General features: G+C 52.1%; 1 protein-coding gene across 12 annotated transcripts in view; it reads left to right on the forward strand.

Annotated features, from left to right (window-relative positions):
• Nucleotides 1-22,056, forward strand: part of LOC103349190 (serine/threonine-protein kinase MARK2) — a 97,942-nt gene that overhangs the window by 57,149 nt on the left and 18,737 nt on the right. For 6 of the 12 annotated variants that reach the window (XM_089306556.1, XM_070049997.2, XM_089306558.1 and 3 more), the window contains one exon: nucleotides 17,682-20,409. The exons of 5 other annotated variants lie outside the window; for them this stretch is intronic. In XM_089306556.1, the coding sequence (XP_089162682.1) occupies nucleotides 18,720-20,213 (1,494 nt within the window). In that variant the 5' untranslated portion in view covers nucleotides 17,682-18,719 and the 3' untranslated portion in view covers nucleotides 20,214-20,409. Of the gene's footprint in view, nucleotides 1-1,290; nucleotides 2,085-17,681; nucleotides 20,410-22,056 lie in introns of those variants that run through there. One more of the 12 variants, XR_016214998.1, reaches the window with a different exon arrangement.

The raw sequence follows: 22,056 nt of genomic DNA on the forward strand, positions 1-22,056 counted from the left end.
AGTGAAGTGCACCCAGAGCTGCTCCTGAGCCAGGGCGGTATCTGTTCCCATAACCGGTAGGAAAGGCCTCTTGGTGTGTGGGGGTTGGGTAGTCCTCAGAAGTTGGTGACTTTAGTAGTTGGGATGCATTAGCCCTTAATGGAAGGCTATATTGAATCTGCCCTGACAGGGCTTCCAGGCAAGACTCAACACTAATTAAACTGTGTGAAAGGAACTGAGCCCTGGAAAACAGCTTCAGAGGTGCAAAGCTGTGTCCAGGCTGTAACATGGAATATCCAGTGTGCAACCTCCAGTCAGAGGAGCAGGTGGCCTGTGGACACGAGGAACATCACTCAGCAGGAAATGACCCAGGCATAGCATGGAAACGTGAGCAAGCAAGGGTATTGAAACACAGCTAGAAAGTGTGGTCTCTGTGTTTGAGAGGTAAGCATGAAGCTGGGAGAATGTGTGGGGAGCTGTAGGAGCTGTACATAGGTTCTGGTGCGCAGTCACTTAGCCCGTGACACCGGGCCCCTCATACACAGGAGAAGTAAAAACTTAGGTTCACATGGAAATCTCGCATGCTTAGGAGCACCTTTTAATGGCCGAAGATTGGGAACAATGCGAATGTCCACCTGCTGGTAAAGGAGCTAATGAACTGGTGGATTTCTCCAAGGCATCCTACCCTGCGGTAGTAAGGGATGAAATACAGATGCATACAACCACGTGGGTGAATCTAAATCGATGATTCTGCACAAGCGAAGCTGCTTGATAAAGGCCAAGTGTGTGTTATTCTGACTCTGTGGCTTTGAGACAAGGAAGTCTGTAGGAACATAAGAAGTCAGTGGTCACCAGGAGCTGGTGGGGAGAGGCCTTGGCTATGTGGGCACAGAGAGGAGTTCATTGTGGTGATGGAGATCACTGATATTACAGGTTTTGATGGTGCTCCCATGAATATGCAGTTGCCAAACCTAAATGGCTTCCAAAAAAGGTGCATTTTAATGTATGTAAATAATATACCACAAGGCTGGAATTTCAGCTATATTGAAAATAAGTGTTGGTGAAAATACAGAGCAACAGGAATTGTTACTCATTCCTTCTGGGAGTACATAATTGTGTAGCCACTGGAGAAGGGGAGTATTTCTTATGAAAGTGCAGGTGAATCTACCATACAACCCCACAGTCCCACATTTGGTCTTCATCCATTTGCAATAAAAACGCGTATTCAGTCAAAAGCAATTACATGTAAGCATTCATACACGTTTTCTGCTTAACAGCAAACCAACAAAACCTATAATCCTCCCTCCCCAGCAATCAAAACTAAGGACTCCTAGATGTCCACCGGCTGCTGAATGGATAAGCAAACCGTGACACACTGATGCAGCAGCATGCAACTAATAAATACACAATACATGAGCAACACGGGCGATGCTATGCAACAGGTCTCACATAAAAGCTGTCTACAGCCACACAGACTGTCCAGTGCTGTTTATATAAATGGCGAGAAAACCATGGAACCTGAAAACAGATCAGAGGGCAAGGAAGAAGAGGCTGTGCCTACATAGGAGCACGAGGCTTTGGACCAGGGTTCTTTGGTGTTCGATTGGGGTGGTTGCTTCAGGGCTGTTTCCTAAAATCTGTCAAATGAGGAAACTTCACTGGGTTCATTGTTTGAAATTATGTCTCATTGACATTGACTTAGAAATACAATTACATCTAACTGTAGCTTTCAAGTTGCATGTAATTTGTTTTATAAGAGTGGTAGGATTTGTGCATCTTGTTTGCAACATGTATTTTGAATTAAGTTCAATCCAAGAGAAATATGGGAAAGAGTAAAAGTAGAAGCGTTTTCTGTGGAGCCGTCTGAGAATCAGCTGCACACACTGCCCTCCCGTTGCTGGATCCTTTAATTCCGAGGCTCCTTGGCCATTGCTGTTTAAAGGCTAATCACGGCATAGCCATCACAGTCAGGAAATCACCAGGGCCAGGTCGCTAGCACCCAACCCACAGGTCCCACACAAGCTTTGCCAGATATCCCAGTGGCGCCCCCATACCCCTTTGGCAGTAGGGTCCCGTGACCCACAGTCGTCATGTTCTTACACACGCCTTCCATCTCGACCCTTCCTCAGTCTTTGCTTTGATGCCTTTTTAAAGAAAATAGAAGGGCTGCTTTGGAAGAAGTCAAACTCCAAAGATTGGCAGTTCCCCAACTTTGTCAAGATTGAATCTGGGTCACGTGTGTTCATCAAGAACATCACACAGAGGACACTGTGTCTTGTGGCATCCTCTCAGGTGGTCATGGTTTCGGCGGGCTCCCTCTGAGGGTATTCCCTCTGCTTCCAGAGGTGGTGTGTGCCAGTGTTCTCTTCCGTGTTGTTTTCCTCTGTGTATTTAGTCAGACTTTGGTGTGGAGATCCATCAGCCATTCACCCACTGCCACTGGTAACCACTTCTGCATCAGTTGATACTCTGCTGTGAACTCAGGCTTTCTTTTTGCTCAGGTTTTATGCATTTGTGTTTTCCAGTGAGTACAGACTTAGGGGTTCCTCTTTTGATGCTCAGATTCTCCCATAGTTAACCAAAAGGCATGACTTTATGTGAGCTCCTGGGCCTCTGACAGGTCTCCATCACTCTTTGAACCCCTCCTTAGATCTAAGCTGTCACAAGATGGTGCCCGAGCCCTGGAGCCAGCTATTTCTCCAAGGAAACCTGGTTCCTCTTGTGAAAATGATATTAGAAGCTTTATTAATGAATGTCTTTGACTTAAATCTAACCAAAAACTGCAACCTTATTCTTTGTACATTTTCATTATATAGTGTTAACAAGCTTAGTTGCAAACAAATAAAATACTTAAGCTAATAAAAAAAAAAAAAAAGCTAAGATCTACACATAGGTGTGTTCGTTGCTGTTGGGCCACAGTTGGGACCTCAGAAAACCCTTAAATCTGAGCTCCATGGACAGAGCTAAGAAATACATCCAGGTAAGCAGGGAGGAAGGTAGGTGGGTGTATGTATGTGAGTTCTGCACTGACATCTGTGTTTCTTATCTAAACCACAAGCCACAGTTACTGCACTTCCAACTGAGCTCCGTAGTGTCCACTGCTCTTGTTTCTCTTTCCGTGTTTGTAGCTCCCTTCTTCAGTGGGGAGAAAAATCGGGCTGATGTCACCCCTCATTTGTTTTCTTTGCCCTTTTTCTGCCTTGGCCCCATTCTCCTGTACCCTGCAGGGTGTTGGCTTTGCTCACTGTGTGTGCCTTTCTTGTTCAGGCCTCAACCCTGATAGCTTCTAACAGGAAAGAAGGAAGACAGGAGGCAGGTCAGCGAGCTGGGTTCCCACAGATTTGTATGTCAGTGTTTTGATTCACTGCACCAGCATTGACTCAATTGTGCTTAGACATCTGGCTCTTTTTTTTAAATGATTTATTTGTTTGAGAGGTAGAGCCACACAGAGAAGGAGAGACAGAGAGAAAGATCTTCCATCCATTGGTCCACTCCCTAAATGGCCACAATGGCTGGAGCTGAACTGATCTGAAACCAGGAGCCCAGAGCTTCCTATGGGTCCCTCATGCAGGTGCAGGGGCCCAAGCACTTGGGCTGTTCTTCACTGCCTGTCCCCACCCCGCCCCCCCAGGCCATAGCAGAGAGCTGGATCAGAAGAGGAGCAGCCAGGACAGGAACCAGTGCCCGCATGGGATGCTGGTGACGCAGGTGGAGGCTTCCACCTGGCTCTTTGTATTGCTTTACTTACAGGCTGCAAAGGACAGGAAATGCCTTGAAGTGTCTCTTCTTATCACTGGGGTTTGGGTTTATGGCATTTATGAGTCTCGGGCATGTATGATGGCCCTCTTAGAAGTGCAGACACTCCTGAAGACCTCCCTTCTTACAGCATGGGATCTAAAACTACTAATTTTCGTTTATTTGAGAGGCTGAGAGAGACCAAGAGAGATTCCATCTGCTGGGGTAGTCCCCAAATGCCCCGACATGCAGGGCTAGGCCAGACCAAAGCCAAGAGCCAGAAATTGGTTCCAGGTCTCTGAAACGGGTCCATGGACCCAAGTACTTGGTCCATCACTGCTGCCTCCCAGAGTGTGCGTTTTCAAGAAGTCGGAATCAGAAGTGGAGTTGCTGGGACTGTAACCCAGGCACCCTAGTGTGGGATACAGGTATCCCAAGTGGTGTCTTGATTGCTCAGCCAAAGACCCACTGTAGTATATGATTGCTCAAGAGTTAGATGTTACCACATATTCGTCTTCCCTTAAAAACATTTAGTGATTTCTCAGAGAAGCATCTTGACAGTTGTCATTTATTTTATAAGCAGATGTTCTTTTGCGTATGACATCGTAAGTGGATGACCAGTATAAAACAAAGATTTCTTTATTGCAAGGCCACCTTAGAGAGCCTTCTGTGAGAACCACCAGTCTAACATGAGTGAGTTAGAACATCTTGCTTTGAAATTGGTTGCACATAATTGATTTAGTCTGAATCATCCGCTCATGGCACCCTCTTATCATTAGTCTATGTCTGCTCGCTGGTCAGTTCTCACTGGGGCACTCAGTGCTTTGTAATAATCCAGGCTTCCACAGCCCCTCCCCTAAAGGGAAGCTGCCTCCTTGACCTGCGTCCTCCTCAGGACCTCCCGTCCTCCTGCTCCCCTGGTGGCATCCCCACCCAAGAACGCCGTCCTGAACCTCACACGTCTGGGTCATTTGCTTTGTAGCCTAGTAGTTTTATAGGTCTGCGTGTACCTCTATGAAGTCTACCTTTGACTTTGCAAAAAGCATGATTCTTTCTGCTTTATATCATAATTGCTATGCAGCTCAGATGTGCCGTTTGTTCAGCTGAGTGACTACATCACAATTTGGCCATTGGTGGGCGTTTGGCCGGTTTCTGGCTTTTTTTTTTTCTTTTTCCTGTGAGTGTTTTCTATAAACATTTTGTGTTCTCTCCTCTTGTAAATGAACAAGCCTGTGTTGGCTACTGATCTGTGTGTGAAGTTATTAAGTCATCAGATGCATCACTCTGCTCCTTTAGCCCAGGGTTCTGCAATCTGCATGGTTGACGTTCGGGGCCAGAAAACTCTCTGCTCTGGGGATTATGTGTACGCTGTAGGACACTGAGCAGTGTCTGCTGTCTTTACCAGGTGGATACTTGGAATACCACCCCCAGTAGTGACCACCAAAATGTATGCTGGACTCTGCCAGATCTCCGCTGGGGGTGCACAGTCTCCCCTCGCTGAGGATCGTTGCTTTAAAAATTAAAGCTAAGGGTAGTTGTTCAGATGGTTGTACGGTCACTTGATGTGTCCATTGGGAATGTGAGTATATCTCAAGTTCTCTGCAACCCCTGGCCCTGGGTTTGGTCAAAATCTTGCATTTTTGCTAATATTTTTTATTTATATAAGGGAGCAAATTTCATGAGTTTCATATGTTCAGACTTAAGAGATGATGCTTCCTGTCCTACCCTCCCCCCCCTCACTTCCACCTTCCCTTTTCCTTCCTTCCTTTGCTTTTAATTTTTACAATTATAATTTTCTACTCGTTTTCAGTTGTTTTGAGTAGTTTCAGGAGAATTGAAATTAGTTCTTTAAAAGTTTGATAGAATTCAGCAGTGAAGCCATCCAGTCCCGTGCTTCTTCATTCTTGTCTGTCTAGGTCTTTGAGATGCATTGTTAGGTCATTTATTTGATGCCTTGCCAGTTTCTTGGTATAGGTGCTAATTGCTACAAACTTTTCTCTGAACACTGCTTTTGCTCCATCCATACTTTTTTTTAAAAAAGATTTATTTTTTTTTGAAAGGCCAGAGTTACAGAGGGAGCAGGAGAGAGAAATAGAGAGTTTTCTATCTGCTGGTTCATGCCCCAAATGGCTGCAACAGCCAGGACCAGGCCAGGCCAAAGCCAGGAGCCTGGAACTTTAGCTACATCTCCTATGTAGGTATAGGGGCCCAAGGACTTGGGCCATTTTCTGATGCTTTTCCATGCACGTTAGCAGAGAGTTTTATCAGAAGTGGAGCAGCTGGGACTCGAATTGGCACCTATATGGTTAACATTGTCACAGCCAGCAGCTTAACCTATTATGTATGCCACAACGCTGGCCCCAGTCCCATATGTTTTGGTGTGGTGTTTTGTCATCTTCATTCGTTTCTAGGAATTTTTTTTAAAAGATTTATTTGAAAGTCAGAGTTACAGAGAGAGGGGACAGACAGAGAGAGAGAGAGAGAGAGACAGACAGACAGACAGACACAGAGGTCTTCCATCCACTGGTTCACTTCCCAATTGGCCACAACGGCCAAAGCTGCACGCGCTGATCTGAAGCCAGGAGCCAGGAGCTTCTTCCAGGTCTCCCACACAGGTGCAGGGGTCCAGGGACCCGGGCCATCCTCCACTGCTTTCCCAGGCCACAGCAGAGAGCCGGATTGGAAGTGAAGCAGCCAGGACTAGAACCAGCGCCCATATGGGATGCCAGCGCCCCAGGCCAGGGCTTTAACCTGCTGCTCCACAGTGCCAGCCCCTCACTAAATAAGTTTCTAATGCATCCTTTGTTTCTACTCCCTTCTGGATCTCCTAAGACATGGACATTTGGTTATTTGATAGTGTCCCATAAATCTAGAACATTATTTTCAGTTTTTCTAGTTTTTTCTTCTTTTTGTCTGTCTGAAGTATTCCCAAAGATTTGTCTTCTAGCTCAGATACTCTTTCTTCTGCCCCATTGAGTCTGTTGAAAAAGCTTTCCACTCTGTTTTTTATTTGACACATTGAATTCTTCATTGCTAAAGTTTGGGTTTTATTTGTCTTCATTATCCCTATCTCCTGGTCGAATTTCTTATTATGTCATGCATGGATTTCTGTCACTCATGTGTTTGCTTCTCTGTGTTTTTGAGCAGTCTCATGGTCATTCCTTGGAACTCCTCGTCAGGTGTTTCATCAGTGTCGTCATCTGCACATTGATAGTGAAGTGTTGCCGAGTTCCTTTTGGGGAGCCATTATCTCCCTTGTTCATGCATCTTGTGTTTCTAGATTTATTTTAGGCATCCTGTGGAAACACTTGTTGGCTATCTCTTCTGAAGGTTTTAATTTTTGAATTGTATCTCTGTGGTTTAGTGGAGTGTCTGCACCTTCAGCAGATACCCAGAGGCATGTGCTGGATAGGGTTGGGGAGCTCTGGTCAGTGCTTAAGGGTGGGGGGAGGCGTCCAGAGCGACACCCAAGTTGGGCACAGTAGATCTCCTCTTTGAGCAGTGGGGGAAAGGGTAGAGTCGCATCGGCTGGCACGGTCACAGGCTTACCCCGTCTGCCAGGGTGAACTGACTTCCCAGGGTGACACAGCAGTGCCCATGTACCTCACCCCCTCGAGCACACGGACTACACAAAGGATCCTTGCACATTGCAGAGTAAGTGCAGAGCCCTCTGCAGTGCCCCACGCCAGCACTCAGGGGGCTCTGAGCCTCTGGAGCCAGACGCAGTGACTGCTCCAAGACCCACCCACACCCTACTCCCTGTTGCACAACCACAGGATTTCCACAGTCAGAGGGCGCGGGGCTTCCATAATCTACTCGTAGCCCCATGAGCCTCCCTGTGTACGGAGAGAGCCACTGGCCGGCCGCCTGACAGAGTTCAGTGGGTGCTCCGCCTTGGCTGGTTGAGTCAGGGTGCCCTGCTAGTGAGAGGAGGAGAGCACTGCACGGGCCTGCGTGGGTGCCCCGTTCACGGTCAGTGGGGATTGCAAGCCTATCCCTCTGATAAAATCCCCATTTGGGCGTGGCCTGCAGCAGCTTTACTCACGTCATTAAGATGGTACTTCCTGCTGGTCCGTGGGTGCCTTGGTGGGGATAGGGGAGGGAAGCAGTGTGCTCTTCCTTCATGGGGTCAGATGAGCCCCCTGCCCCCTGCCCCCGGCCCCCTGCCCCCTGCTAGTGCTTCAGGCCAGACTCAGAGTCAGCGGGGACCTTGAGCTTCTCTCAGGCGTCGTCACCAGCGGCAGAGGCTGCCACAGGCTCCTCTCCCCTCACCTCCTGCAGCCACTGGAGACTCACTGGCTGCTGCGTGATTGTGCGGTCCCTTCTCCGTGGCATGTCTGTCTTGATTTTCCACTGCAAGCTTCTCTCCAGCTGTCCCCTGGGAATGCGGTTCCTCCCCTTGACTTCTGGTGTCTTCCCGTGCTCAAAATCATGAGTTTGTTCCTTATTTAGCCATCTTGGATTCTTGCCAACATTCTTTCACATGCGGCTCAGCCAGGGCCTGCTTCCTTTCCCACACTGCCCTCAGTCTGGGCTGTGATTGACCAGCCTGTTCTTCCTTGGTGAGACTAGCCTGGTTTTCTTAGTCAGTCATGTGCAGGTAGCCCTCGCCCCGGAGACGGTGGTCACAGAAACACGTGCCGCCCTGCCCTCGTGCTGCCTGCACCCTCGTGGAGGACGTGGGCGTTAATCCAGTTGCCGTCCTACTCAGGGGAAAGGGGTGGGGGCACAGTCTTGTATGCTCCTGTCACTGGGCATGTGACCCAGCCAGCAAAGGGGGGAGGGTGGTTGTGGTGTCGGGGTCCAGGAGACAGAGGCGACTTCAGACCACACTCGGAGTGAGGATGTCCACATCAGACAGAGAGGCCGTGTGTGAGTCAGCCCAGGGTCCCCGACTGGGTGGCGCTCTCACAGCTGTGGCGCTGGAAGTGGGGATGGAGGCTCTGCTCTGCTCACAGACGCTGCCTGCTCACTGTCCTCACAGGCCCTTCCTCTGGGGCACATACGCATGGCGTCCCTTCATCTGCTTGCAAGGCCAGCTGAGGAAATCAGGCCCCAGCCTTGACCTCGTTTAACTGTCATGACCTCCTTCAAGCCCCATCTCCAAGCACAGTCACGTGGCGGGACATGGCTTCCCCATATGGGTCACTTCATCCTTTGATTGTCTCACTCACAAGTTCTTTCATTTAACAATCCAGTTCTTTGAGTATCTGTCAAGCTATAAGTGCAGTTGTAGGACAGGATTCTGTCCCGGTGAGAAATGGGGACAGGTGTGTCCCTGGCAGTCACTGCCCAGGGAGGTCAGAACCCGCCTCCCGCCCGCGTGCCCTCTCGGGCAGTTCAGGCTCTGATCTGTGAAGAGCAGGCGGTCCTGATGGCTTCTGCGTGGCTGGCCTCCCCTCGCTCCTCATGGGACAGTGAACTAGAAGAGAACAGGCTCACTGCATCCATCAGCTCGCAGAGTGCAAGCAGCCTGGGAGGCCTCGGCCCCTGTCCTTGGTCCTGAATCAAAATAATGAGAACACATTTTGAGGGTAAAGGAGTTGATAGATGAGGACACTAGCAGGTCACCGATTGCAAGCACTGCTGTCCTGGCTCCGGAGGGAAGCCTGGGTTGTTTTTTTTGTTTTGTTTTGTTTTTGTTTTTGTTTTTTTTGACAGAGTGAACAGTGAGAGAGAGACATTGGAGGGTGCCGTTGGTTCACCCTCCAATGGCCACTGCAGCCAGCGCGCTGCTGCTGGTGCGTGGTGCTGATCCGAAGGCAGGAGCCAGGTGCTTCTCCCGGTCTCCCATGAGGGTGCAGGGCCCAAGCACTTGGGCCATCCTCCACTGCACTCCCTGGCCACAGCAGAGAGCTGGCCTGGAAGAGGGGCAACCGGGACAGAATCCGGCGCCCGACCGGAACTAGAACCCGGTGTGCTGGCGCCGCGGGTGGAGGATTAGCCTAGTGAGCTGCGGCACTGGCCGAAGCCTGGGGTTTGTAAAGGGGCTGTGAAACAAGTTGGGCTGCTGGGTCAGGGGTGGAGTCGGTTGCAAGTCTGATGACAGGCGTCTGGGACATGAGCACAGGGCCTTGAGAAACTTGCCTGATGGCTGGACGTTTCAAGAGGGAATAGTAGGCTGTTCTGTAAAACTAAGCAGCTGCAACCTGGTTTTGGCTGGGCTCCGAATCCAGAGTGTTGGATTAAGAGAGACCAGTGTTTGATTAGTCAGGATGCAGCCCACTCAGCCTAGAGCCCATGCTCGCTGTGCCCTTGGTTGTGTGTTCCCCTTGGCATTGTGCTGTCAGTCACACCCCCAGCCACGCTGGCTGGGGAGAGCTGGACTCCTGTGCCACTGCGGCCAGCTTTCCCAGCATTACTTATCTGTGTGAACGCTGTGCTAAGTCACAGGCGCCATGGTCTGCTTTGGTTCAGGAGAATATGAAAAGAAGAGAAAGATGTATTTGAGCTGGTTACCACGACTTACTTGAAAAGTTTGCTTCCTGAGAGCTGGGAGCCAGGTCACTTCTGTCACCCGTCTGCTTCCCAGGCCTTCTCTGGGAGGCAGACGTCGAATGAGAACTGGTCAGGTATCTGAGGTTCCAACAGTGAACTTGAAACAAATCCCACTGTGGTGATGCGGTAAGAGATGAGAGGTTGTACTTGGAATTCATGGCAGCATAAAACTCGGGCAAACAGCCCAGTGCCTGTTTTTCATTCACCCCAGGAAAGAGTCAGCATGTGGGCACTGATACTTAAACAGAGGGCCGCTACCAGGACCCTGAAGTGAAGAGCAGGTGTTCAGAGGGATGGAAGCCCCCAAGTCGAGGGACTGAGCAAGTCCAGGACGCTCCAGCCCAGCATCAGTGTGCACGTGGCTGCGTCCTCTGGGAGTGAATGCCTCCGAGCAGAGATGTGCACGCTCTCTGTCCATTGGTGGGCCTCAGGTGCAGTCTCAGGCTTTGCTTCTCCCAGTATCAGGTCTCTGGGGGCTGATTTATTCACTAATGTTGATTCCAAAATCTTTCCTTAAAAATCACTAGAGCAGGAAGCATTCTCTAATAATCATGAAGGAAATACAAGTGAGGAAAATGCCATGAAAATAATGCATGCTGGGCCTGTGTTCTGACGAGGGCCAGCTTGCTCTGGGATCCTGCCCTGAGTGCCTCCCTATCACCATTCTCTTGACTCGATGTCGGCTGCTGTGGGTTAGTGCAGTTCCCAAACCCTGACCTTGGCATCTCCAGAAATACTACTATGTCTGTGCAGATTCTGGTGCTTTATAGTAAGCTCTGTGAGTGGGAAGGCCAAGGCTGTTCTCTAAATGTGACTACGAGGTCAGGGTTCTTACATACGATTTGATCTACTCATGCCGATTGAGTGGAAAGAAAATGACCACAGGACTTGGGCAGCTTGCAGAATCTCTAGCAGGACCACGAACTAGGCTGTGAGATGGACGTAACCAAGAACGTGGGGACAAGAGGACAGCCCAGCTGCCATGTGGGCTGTTCTGAATGAATCCCCAGTCCTGCCTTCACCTCCCTCGGTACCAGTGAGCTTGGGACTTCAGCCCGCCCTGCACTGCTCCCTGGGAACCATACGCCCTGTGCATCCTGCCCAGCAGAAACACCACTCTCTCCTTGCTGCCACCTCCTTATGTGGCTCAGTTAACTCCCCACGTCTCCTGGGGGTGTGTGTCAGGCTGACTGCAAAACTCGCTGCAAGGGATTCTGGGAATTAGAGACAGGAAATGTCTGGGGAGCCCCTCTGCAGTCGGTGGGTCCTAGCCTCAGGACGCACCTGTTTGCAGACCTGTCTCAGTCTTAGAGGCCTCTTTACAAAATCAGAAAATCGCTGCAGGGAAAGGGAGGCGGCTCCTCATCACGAGCTTTCTGGTGCTTAGTAACCTGGGAGGAGTCTCTAAGTACGTCAAGAGGAAGGGTGGGTGGAGATAGCGTTGGCTTGGAACACGGGATCCGTTCCAGATCCAGACGTGTCAGTTTCTAGTAATTGAGATCTTTGGCCAGGTACCACCATTAGACATTCAAGAATACTTCAAAAAGGTCATGGAAAATGGAGTTAAAGGGTAAGTTTATTTTGGTGCAAAAATTAATGAAATCCTTGCATATGAGGGAGTCTAAAAGTTCACAGAAGATGTATATTGAGAAAAAACTATAGATTTTAAAACATTTTTACACTTAAATAAACTTACCTTTTAATTATATTGTCAGCAAACTTTCAGAAGTATCCTTGTACTTGATCTTATTTTATCTACCTTGGAGAACTTAAACATCATTAATTAGATCGGCCTTTACCTGTGCTCAATGGAAAGTAGTCTAGAACCCGTACAGGCTTCATTTCACACAGGGGAAGCTGAGGGCTTGAGTCAGGTGGAGCCGTGGGGTGGGGGTGGGGGGGTGGCTGTGCAGTCTCGCTGGTCTCCCACACTGACCGTTCCCATGGTGAGGGCTTCCTGCTGCTGGGGACCCTGGAGCTGGACTGTGAGGGTTCCGTGCTGAGAAGCGGCCCCTTTCCCATTCCGTTCAGCCTTCCAGAATCCACTAAGGAGCTGGCCGTGGGTCAGCGTCACAGGTCACGTCCCTGTGAGTACTTGCTGATGTGTGTGGAACAGCATGTGCCTCACTCAGTTCTGCTTGGTCAGCTTTGTTTACATTGAATTTATTTTCAGTATCAGACAAAATACTGCTTTAAAATTTTTCCATAGCTATATGTAGTTTTTAAAATAAAATGGCTTTTACTAAAAGCATGGAGTAAGCAGTAGAGGCAGCTTGAGGCTGTGATAACAACTTTGGGTTCCCCAGGGCTGCATTGGGGAACAGCAAGCTGCGTTATGCGTCTTTCCAGATAAGCTTCAGAAAATATTGCCACCACTCCTTACCATGCTGTGTGTCTAGATAATACAGGCCGTTAAGAGTTTTCCTAGGCCAGAGCCTAATTTCATTCCTGACCGGAGGATTTCACTTGACTCGGGCTACCTTGCACGGCCACTGTGATGCAGTGCCCGTCTGCCGCAGGGGAGACATCAAGGACACCGAGAAGCAGTGAACAAACCAGCACAAATTCCAGCAGCCTGGTGGACGATGGTCTGCCCTGCTGAAAAGTACACGCGAGCTCCCGGGAACACGGGGAGGGGGGGACGGGCTTTGTTTCCTGCACTCTGCGCGTCTCTGACTTGGAGACCCGTCTTCTCTCAGGGTGGCCCCCTCATCGGGATCCCGTGGTGCAGGGTGGCTGGAGCGATCGCCCAGCCCGGACCTCTGCCTGGCCTCCTGTGCTTTCAGAACACAGGAGAAGCACCCTGGGTCCAGAATGCTGGGACCAGAAAGGCTTCTGATTGCAGAGTTGTTTAACTTACTATTTTGTCATTTTCTTTTGCATCCTGTCTTTTTAATTTACCTTACAGTCAAAGGCTTAATGGATCTGCTAAATAAGGAGTTCAACAAATAAAAAGACCATAGTTCAGCAGGAAAACAGGCATGGGCTAAAGGCAAGAATCCAATGAAAAGATAGGTGCTGGTGCGCCCGAGTGAGGGCGGCGCCTGCAGTCCGGCTCGCAACTGCAGGGAGAGGCCGCTTCCTGCCGGCTTGAAAGCTGCGGTGCACAGGCGTGAGCCTGGGGCAGAGAGCGGCACCGCGAGTACCGTGTGATCCCAGAAGAACACCCGTAGGGTGCACGTGAGAGGCTAAGGAGCAGCACCCAGGGAGGGCGACCTGTGCCTGCCTCGAGCCGCTGCCCGTCACGGCTGCACGTCTTGTTCTGTGTGGATCTTCCCTCACTGGCAGACCGCTCGCCTCCATCCTTCCAGCGCTCTCCCTGCACTTCTGTCTGATGCTTTTTCCGAAAGTGCTGCTTTGGCCTTCTCCTCCCCCAGTCTGACTGTGCTGGGAGAGGGGCCTTTAACAGCGCTCACAAGTCCCCCACTGTCTGAGTCTCGGGCCACGCAGCTTCACGTGGTGGGGTTCCCTTCTGTTGTCAGTTGTGGCCCACGTAATACATAGTGCAGTGCACTGTTAGAGTTGTTCTCTCACTGTGCCTGCTGTATAACTCACTGTACCTCAGGCATGTGCGTGTGATGACGACATGCTGCATGCAGGAGTCGGGGCTCCCTGTGGTTTCAGGCACACAGGAAGGTCCTGGAAGGTACCCCTGCCGTTGGAGGCAGGCTGTAGCTGGGGGTAAGTGAAGTCCTAGGAGTGGGGTCCTTACGCAGTACTGCTGCGTGCTGTGGGAGGAGAAGAGACTCCGCACGTGTGCACAGAGGACAGTGTCGTGTGAGGACTGGAGGCTGACAGCCGTGTGCAGGCAGCTAGAGGGCCCTCAACAGAAGCCAGTGCTGCTGGCCGTGATTGTGGGCTTCCAGCCTCCAGCATGGTGAGAAAACAAATCTGTGGTTCAGCCGCCTTGTCTGTGGTACTTTGTTACGTCATACAGCCTCAGCAGATTGACAAAACCAGTGAAAAACCGAGGGCAAGGAAGTTTTCTCTTCAGGATGTGAGAGCGAGCCGCCAGAGACAGCAGCTCATGAGTGTGGTCAAGCCCCTGTAGGGCCGTGCTGGTCCCGCGTCCATCCGTGGCTGGAAGGCAGCAGGACACCGAGCTCCGAGGGGCTGGGGAGTGGGTTTCCCTGGGGTGGGTGAGGCAGCCCTGCACCACCTCCTCACCCGCCCACCTGCGGCCCTGGAAAGCACTTCAGGGAGAACCCGGAAGCACTGCTCTGGAGGAGGGAGGACATCCTCAATTTCTGGGTCTTTCAGCCTGCATTTTAACTTAGGACACTCCAGAATGTCGGTGTTTGACGCAGATTTGGCTTTCTGCTTGCCAGCTGGCATTTGTTAAGAACTACTCAGTAGCATCTTTTTTTTTTTTTTTTTTATGTGTGCCATTGCTCAGTTTTATTACTCTTCTATTCCTCCTTTAAGACTAAAGCGTAAGTGAATGTGAAGTATAAGCACTTGAATTTGCCTTCTGATGTATGGCATCTGCAGTTTGCAGGCCCCTGCGGGAGCTCTGGGGTGAATCAAGTGCTTCGTCCTCTGTGGGGAGTCTGTGTCTGGAGTTGTTCTTTGCTGTGTTTTGGTCTTGGCCCTAGACGGTCGCTCTGCACAGAGCAGCACATTCCTGCACTATGAGCGTGGTAAGCGCATCCAGGCCTTTGGCGAGGAGAGGTGTGCATTGCTTTCCCAGCGCTGGCAGGAGGCCCTGCGTCGGCACTGGTTTTGGAGACGGTGAAAGGGGTTGCAGACGGTCAGATCCTTGCTGCAGACTCAGCCGTGCAGCTCCTGGTAGGCGGTTGTGATCACTCAACAGGCGATGCCTGGCCCGTCTCCTCCTCAGAGGAAGCAGCGAGAGCACATGGCCTGGGCCAGTCAACACTGCCCCTGCTCGGGGGATTTTTCTCTTAGTCTTTGGTGTTGACACTCTGCTCTTCCTCTGCCATTTTGGGACAGGATTCTTAACTGTCCTGCGTGGTGTCAGAAATCACCTTTTAAAATTTGGGACCCCCTTTCTTATTCTGTTTATTTACTTGACCAAAGTTGATTGTAAGCCCATGTTCTTTTTTAAAAAAATGTTTTTCAAATGATTTTTTAAGATTTTATTTATTTGAGAGGCAGAGTTACAGACAGAGGGAGACAGAGAGAGAAGTCATTATCCGCTGGCTCACTCCCCAATGGCCACTGGGCCAGTCAAGAGCCAGAAACTTCTTCTGGGTCTCCCACAGCAGGTGCAGGGGCCCAAGCACTGGGCCATCCTCTACGGTTTTCCCAGGCCGTAACAGAGAGCTGGATCAGAAAAGGAGCAGCCAGGACATGAACAAGCACCCATACAGTATGCTGGTGCTATGGGCAGAAACAGCCTACTATGCCATAGCACTGGCCCCTTCTTATTTGTTTATTTGAATGTCAAAATTACAGAGAGGTGGCTGCGATGGCCAGGGCTGAGCCAGGGTGAAGCCAGGAGCTTGCTTCTAACAGGTCTCCCACATGGATGCAGGGGCCCAAGCATTTGGGCCATTTTCTGCTGCTTTCCCAGGTGCATTAGCAGGGAGCTGGATGGGAAGTGGAGCAGCCAGGACCTGAACCAGTGCCTGTATGGGAAGCCAGCACTGCAGACAGTGGCTTCATGTGCTGTGCTACTACCGACCCATAAGCCCATGTTCTGACTGATGAATGGTATTTCTAGAAAGGTTTGTTTTTTTCCCAGTTGTTTCCTGAAAAGTACCCGCTGCTAGGCATGTGTTCTGTGGACATGGCTTGTCTTCCAATTTAAACATTTTTCAAAAATTTATTTTCCTAGTTGTAATACAGTCTATCGTATTTATTAAATATAGTCACCTGATTTGTTGATAGACAAGTGCAGAGGGAGACAATTATTACAGTCAACAAGTTAACATACCCATCATCTCACAGGGCGGCCTTGCTTTGTGTTGCTAAGTCTCCAAAATCTATTTGTAGCAAATCTCCAGGACACAATATATCTTTAATGACAGTGCCACATTAGCTCTCTAGGCTCATTTTCCCCGCATAAGTGTAACTTTGTACCTTTTTCTGTCTCTCACCACTTCCCTGTGCTCTGGGAGCCGGCACACCCTGCGAGGGGATGCTTGTGTGCACACTGATTACCGGGAAGGCCTGAGCTGAGACTGAGGTGCATACGTGTTTCCTGCTCGCTAGGGAAAAGGAAGAGGCTCAGGAACACGGGGCTCACTAGCTGTCCTCGTCCCTGGTGACTGTCCCGTGCCCATCTGAAATCCATGTGCTGTGACAGTGGACTTGGCTACCATGCAGCCCTGGTGCCTGTGGTGCTTAGCCCATGCATGGACTTGGGGTTAAGTATATAATAGCACACAGGTACACACACACACCATTCACATTTCATTCTGCGCAGTACGGGCAGTGCTGGTTAGGGCAGTTGGACAAGAGAAAGAAATGGCATTCATTTGGAAAGGAGGAAGCCGAATTGTCAACAAGTGATGTATGTGATTTTATAAGTGGAAAACCCCAAAGACTCCACGAAATGCTGCTAGAGCTAATAAATTCAGCAGAGCTGTCTGACACAAAGTCAGTGTACAAAGACTAATAGCGCCATTATGTACTGATCGTGAGCCCTCGGAAAAGAGATGAAGGAAGCAGTTCCATTTACAGTAGCTGCAGTCAAGAAAACGGACATGCCTGAACGCTGACATAGCCAGAGGTGAGAGATCTCTGTAGTGACACCTGTCGGTCACTGCTGAAAGCAGGTGGCGAGTGTGCTCTTGGTTTGGGTGAGCCTGCGTGGCCTGTGCACTCATGGGCTCCAGTAGTGTGTGAACAGACGCCCTTGGCATGCGCTGAACGCACAAGGCGACCAGCCTCTGCACAGGCCTCATTTCCTCCTGCAGCTTTGAGCGCCTGTCTGGGGTCCATCAGGTCAGATCTACTGGGGACAAACTCCTCTGGCCTTGGTGTCTCTAGGGCTGTGGTCTGAATGTCCGTGACCCTCCAGTCGTCACGTTGAAGCTTCATGCCCAATGCCACAGTGTTAAGGAGTGGGGAATTTAGAGGCTGATGAGGGCAGTGTTCCAGTTTCCTGGACAGTAGGAGTGACTCCATCTGTGTCCTCCTGGGTGCATTAGCAGGGAGCTGGATCAGAAGTGGAGCATCCGGGACTCTAACCAGTGCTCATGTGGAAAGCTGGCATCACGGGCAGTGGCTTAACCGGCTGTGCCACAACACCAGACTCAGATCCTTTGTATTTAAAAGTTTTCTTGAGTTTTGGACCAAGATGTAGTATGTGCACAATTTTCAACATATGTACATAGCTTAAACTGACCCCGCCAGGCCACCAGCTGTTTTTCTCTGTGAAGAAGGTGGCACGTTAGATGTAGGCAGAGAGCCCTTTTTGAACATCGGCCCTGCTGATGTCTTGATCTTCGACTTCTCAGCCTCCATAACAGTGAGAAATAAATGTCTGGTCTGTCTTTCAGTTGCCCAGGTTCAGGTCTGGGGTTACGGTGGCCTGCAGGACTGGGACAGCGGAACGCCTCGCCTTCTGCCCGCGGTGTGAGCACAGCTTTGGAGGCCGCAGATCGCTTGGTAGACATTCACTTGGCCTTCCCCACGGGGCTGCGTCAGCCCACTGTGTCCTCCAGGGTTTCTGAGCAGGGCTCTGAAGGTGAACGTGGGGGAACTGACTGCCTCTTCTGGGACACTGATGATGCACCTGATGGTGCCTGGAGGCAGAGCCTTGTGCCGTGTGTCAGGATGCCAGCATGGTGGCGCCATCATTCTGGTTCTGCCATTCAGAGGTGAAAGAAAACGGAGCAGCTGGTTCCGGTGTAGATGTTACCAGGTCTTCACAAGCCAGGAGGTGTTTGATGTTGTTTTTTAGTGGATTTTTAAGCCAGAGGTGAAAAGGCAGTTAAAATATCCTACAGGTTTTAATTTCTCACAAAATAAAAATCAATTTAGATCACTCACCAAAGCAAAAAGCTTTGGGAGCCCTTGTTTTTATTTAGGTGGGAAGGTTCTTGAGGAATTCCCCGAGGCTGGGCTGTGGCTGACTGTCCGTTTCTTGCTCTGACTTCACACGGAGCTGTTCTTGGTGACTCCAGAGGTCTGCAGAGGCCCTGGGCGCACTTTTGTCCTGCTTGCATGGGGAGCTGTATTTCGTGACCTTTTGGACTTGGACTGAGTTCAGGCTTGCACCTGTGTTTTTTGCTCTATGCATTTCTTTTTCCCATTTTTTTTTCTTTGCAGTAGTTTTCATTGTTTGTTTTTCTCCATTTGTATGTAGATAGCATCATTAGACTTATTAGCATTGTGCAGTTAATATAGATTTTTCTTGGCAGTTGTCCTCATATGTAAAACTTAGATCGTACTTAGTCTCACTGCTTAGTGTTGGTGTCCATGCGGTTACTGTTGTTGGAGCAGCGTGGTTAGTCCCCTGGTTGTAGTCTCAGTGGGGGTCGCGATGTTGTGCTGAGTCACACTTGCAGTGAGGGAAGAACACGGTGAAAGGCCCCATGGCCTTCCAGGAGGAAGCGGATGTCCTGGAGGGGTACAGGCTCCTGTGCTTCATTGGCCAGGGCAGCTTCAGCCACGTGCAGCTGGCCCTCCACCTGAGAACAGGGAGCGAGGTGGCCGTGAAGGTCATCCCGAGAGACCCTGAGGACTCAGCCAGCTTGCAGAAGCTGCTGGGCGAGGTGGACCTCATGAAGGGCCTGCACCACCCGCACATCATTGAGTTGCTGGAGGTGAGGCACACAGCCGACTGCACCTACCTCATCATGGAGTATGCCAGCCGGGGTGAGCTGCGCTGCTACGTGGCAGAGCGTGGCCACCTGTGGGAGGAAGAGGCCCGCTTCCTGTTCGGCCAGATCCTGTCGGCCGTGCACTACTGCCACGGGCGCCGTGTGGTGCACAGAGACCTGAAGCTGGGCAACCTGCTGCTGGACGCCGGCCTCAACATTAAACTGGTCGACTTCGGCCTGAGCTGCCGCGTCGCCGAGGGCCAACGGCTGGACACGTTTTGCGGGACGCCCAAGTATTGTGCCCCGGAAGTGTTCCTGCAGCAAGAGCACGATGGCTTCAAGGCTGACGTCTGGAGCCTGGGGGTGGTCCTGTACGCCATGCTGACGGGGGCCCTGCCCTTCTATGGCAGGAACCTGCGGGAGCTGGAGGCCCGCGTCCTGGGCGGACGTTACCTGCTTCCGGCTCATACAAGCACAGCACTTAAAGAGCTCCTCAGTAAATTACTGAGTGTGGACGCCAGGGAGAGGCCCACAGTGGAAGAAATCATGGGCCACTGGTGGCTTGGCAGAGGCCCAGAAAAACCCGAGATAACCCATGTGGAGCCTCTGGGATCCACCCAGGATTCTGAAACCCAAGAGTACCTGGCAGGCCTGGCCTTTGAGCCAGGCAGTGGAGAGGAGTCCCTGTCCAACAATCAATGTGACGGCGCCATGTCTGTCACACCAGTCTCCCACAAGGGCCACCCGAGGGTGGAGCCCATATCTCAGGCCAGACTCTCCCCTCCTAGCCTCAGTGTTCTGCGGAGCCACCCTGTGCCCAGGAACCTGAGGAAGATCACAAGTCAGCCAGCGCCCCCCTCCTCCCAACTCCAGCTGCCACGAGACCACCAGGAGGCAGAGCCACAGGCCTGCAGTGCAGCCCCCATGCCCGACTGTCCCCAGGCTGGCCAGCCGCAGATGCGGAGCCCCGGGCCCGGGCTGAGCCCCCTCACAGGCCCTGGGGCCTCCGCCTCCCCGCTCAGCCCCGGCAGCAGTGAGGGGCCCCTGGAAGAAGGGACGCACCCCTGGGGAGCGGCAGAGCACGAAGCTGTCCCAAGAGGGCAACCAGGGCAGGCGGCTGGGACCTCAGCCACTGCCTCGGACAAGAGCCGGGGCTGCTGGGGCGTGGGCAGGAGGATGGTCAGGTTCCTCCTGCGGGCGTGTTGCATCCTGCCGGCCAGCGAGGAGGACCCTGGGGTCAGGGGCACAGACGGGGCTCCCCCGTAGCCTCCTGCAGGGCGGCCCTCGAGGGGAGGGGCCCTGGAGCCGAGCTGCCTGAGGGTTGTTGGCTTCAGCCTTTTGTGAATGATTCTCATGAATAAAAATCCTAGCTGTGCGCAGGGTCGGGTTCCAGGTGATGCCTGGATCCCCGTGTGCGCCGTGGAACTGTCGGTTCAGTTGTCTGGCACAGGGATGGCCACGCAAAGACCGGTGCTGCCCGATGCCACTTCTTGGGGATTCCAGAGAGGTGACCCTGAAGCCAGAAGAGACTGATGGCTCCCAGAGGCGGGGGTTGGGGAGGGACAGGCCCACAGCCTGTGGGGTTGCAGATGCACAGGAAGGGGTGGGCGCTGAGCTCCGGGCACCCAGGGAGCTCCTAGTACAGAGTCATGTCTGAGAAGAGCTGCGATAGCCCATGCCCGTGTCCCCCTGCGTTGTCACTGGGCAACACGAGGACCCCAGGGCCTGGAGCCTGACGTCCTGGTGTGCGGGGTCAGCCAGGTGTGGACTCAGACAGCTGCAGGTGGGACTTGCTCAGCAGAGGATTGGGGTGGGCCAGTGCCTGGGGCTTCACAGAGCCCCTGGCAGCACCCTGGCCTTCCACAGCCTTCTGAGCAAAGCGAGGTGGCAAGGGGCCCGGGGAAGAGGGTCCCCTTGGGCCCTACGTGGATAAGCTGTGGGTTCGGGCCCTTCCCCTACCCCTGTAGGATGCAGGCCCACACAGCAGCTTTAGCCACCACGTCACAGCACTGAGCCCAAACACTCCTTCTTGCCTGTCTTGTCTTTCATATCCCTTATTGTATGGAGCCTTCCTTTGAGGTATCACTCATGTACCGTGGATGTGACCCTGTGAGGCGTCCCGCACACTGGTTCTAGGTGCACACCTGTCTCTATCGAGCTCACTGTGTGAGAGCTGGGCTCAGGGAGGCTGCAGATGGCGCAGTGACAGAGACACTGGACTCGGATCCCTTTCTTTCTCCCTGGCTTTCCTCTCCCTGACCAGGGCGTCTGCAGACCCAGCCCTGGGAGAGCGGAGGGAGGGTCTGAAGCAGGCCCAGTGAGCCTGAGTAGGAAGTGCTAGCTTGGCTGGGGCTGCTCCCTCCTGGCTGCGTGGGCGCTGCTGGGGAATCAGAGCCCAAGAGACCCCACAGGGCAGGAGACACAGGTGAGCCTGGCATAGGGAGACTTGGAGGGTGCCCAAAGTGCACCCCAAGGCAGCACTGGAGAGATGGGGTCTCTACTATTTAGGAAAGTACTGAAGGCTACAAGGTCACTGCTTAAGATGAGCCCCGGCCAGTGCCCCGGCTCAACAGGCTAATCCGCCGCATTGCGGCGCCGGCACACTGGGTTCTAGTCCCGGTCAGGGCGCTGGATTCTGTCCCGGTTGCCCCTCTTCCAGGCCAGCTCTCTGCTGTGGCCCGGGAGTGCAGTGGAGGATGGCCCAAGTGCTTGGGCTCTGCACCCCATGGGAGACCAGGAGAAGCACCTGGCTCCTGCCTTCGGATTAAGGCGGTGCTCCAGGCCGCAGCGCGCCAGCCGCCGCGGCCATTGGAGGGTGATCCAATGGCAAAGGAAGACTTCTCTCTCTGTCTCTGTCTGTCTGTCTCTCTCTCTCTCTCACAGCCTCTGTCCCCATCCGGGCACAGACACCAGGCAGAGTGAATCAGGGTCGTGGGGGAGGGGCCCAGTGTCCTTGATCTTCAGTGGTTCAGGGCTCCCTGGGGACGTCCATCCGCAGGCCCCTCCTCCTCCTGTGTGTGCAGGGGGAGTGAGTTCTGGCATCTCGATGCCCACATGACAGTCTGCCTGTGTGCCCTTCCCTGACACCAGGGAGGCAGAGCAATCACCC

Source organism: Oryctolagus cuniculus, chromosome 10 (genome assembly GCF_051225735.1).
Source record: "Oryctolagus cuniculus isolate XC-2025 breed Fujian yellow rabbit chromosome 10, ASM5122573v1, whole genome shotgun sequence".
Classification (NCBI taxonomy): Eukaryota; Metazoa; Chordata; class Mammalia; order Lagomorpha; family Leporidae; genus Oryctolagus; species Oryctolagus cuniculus.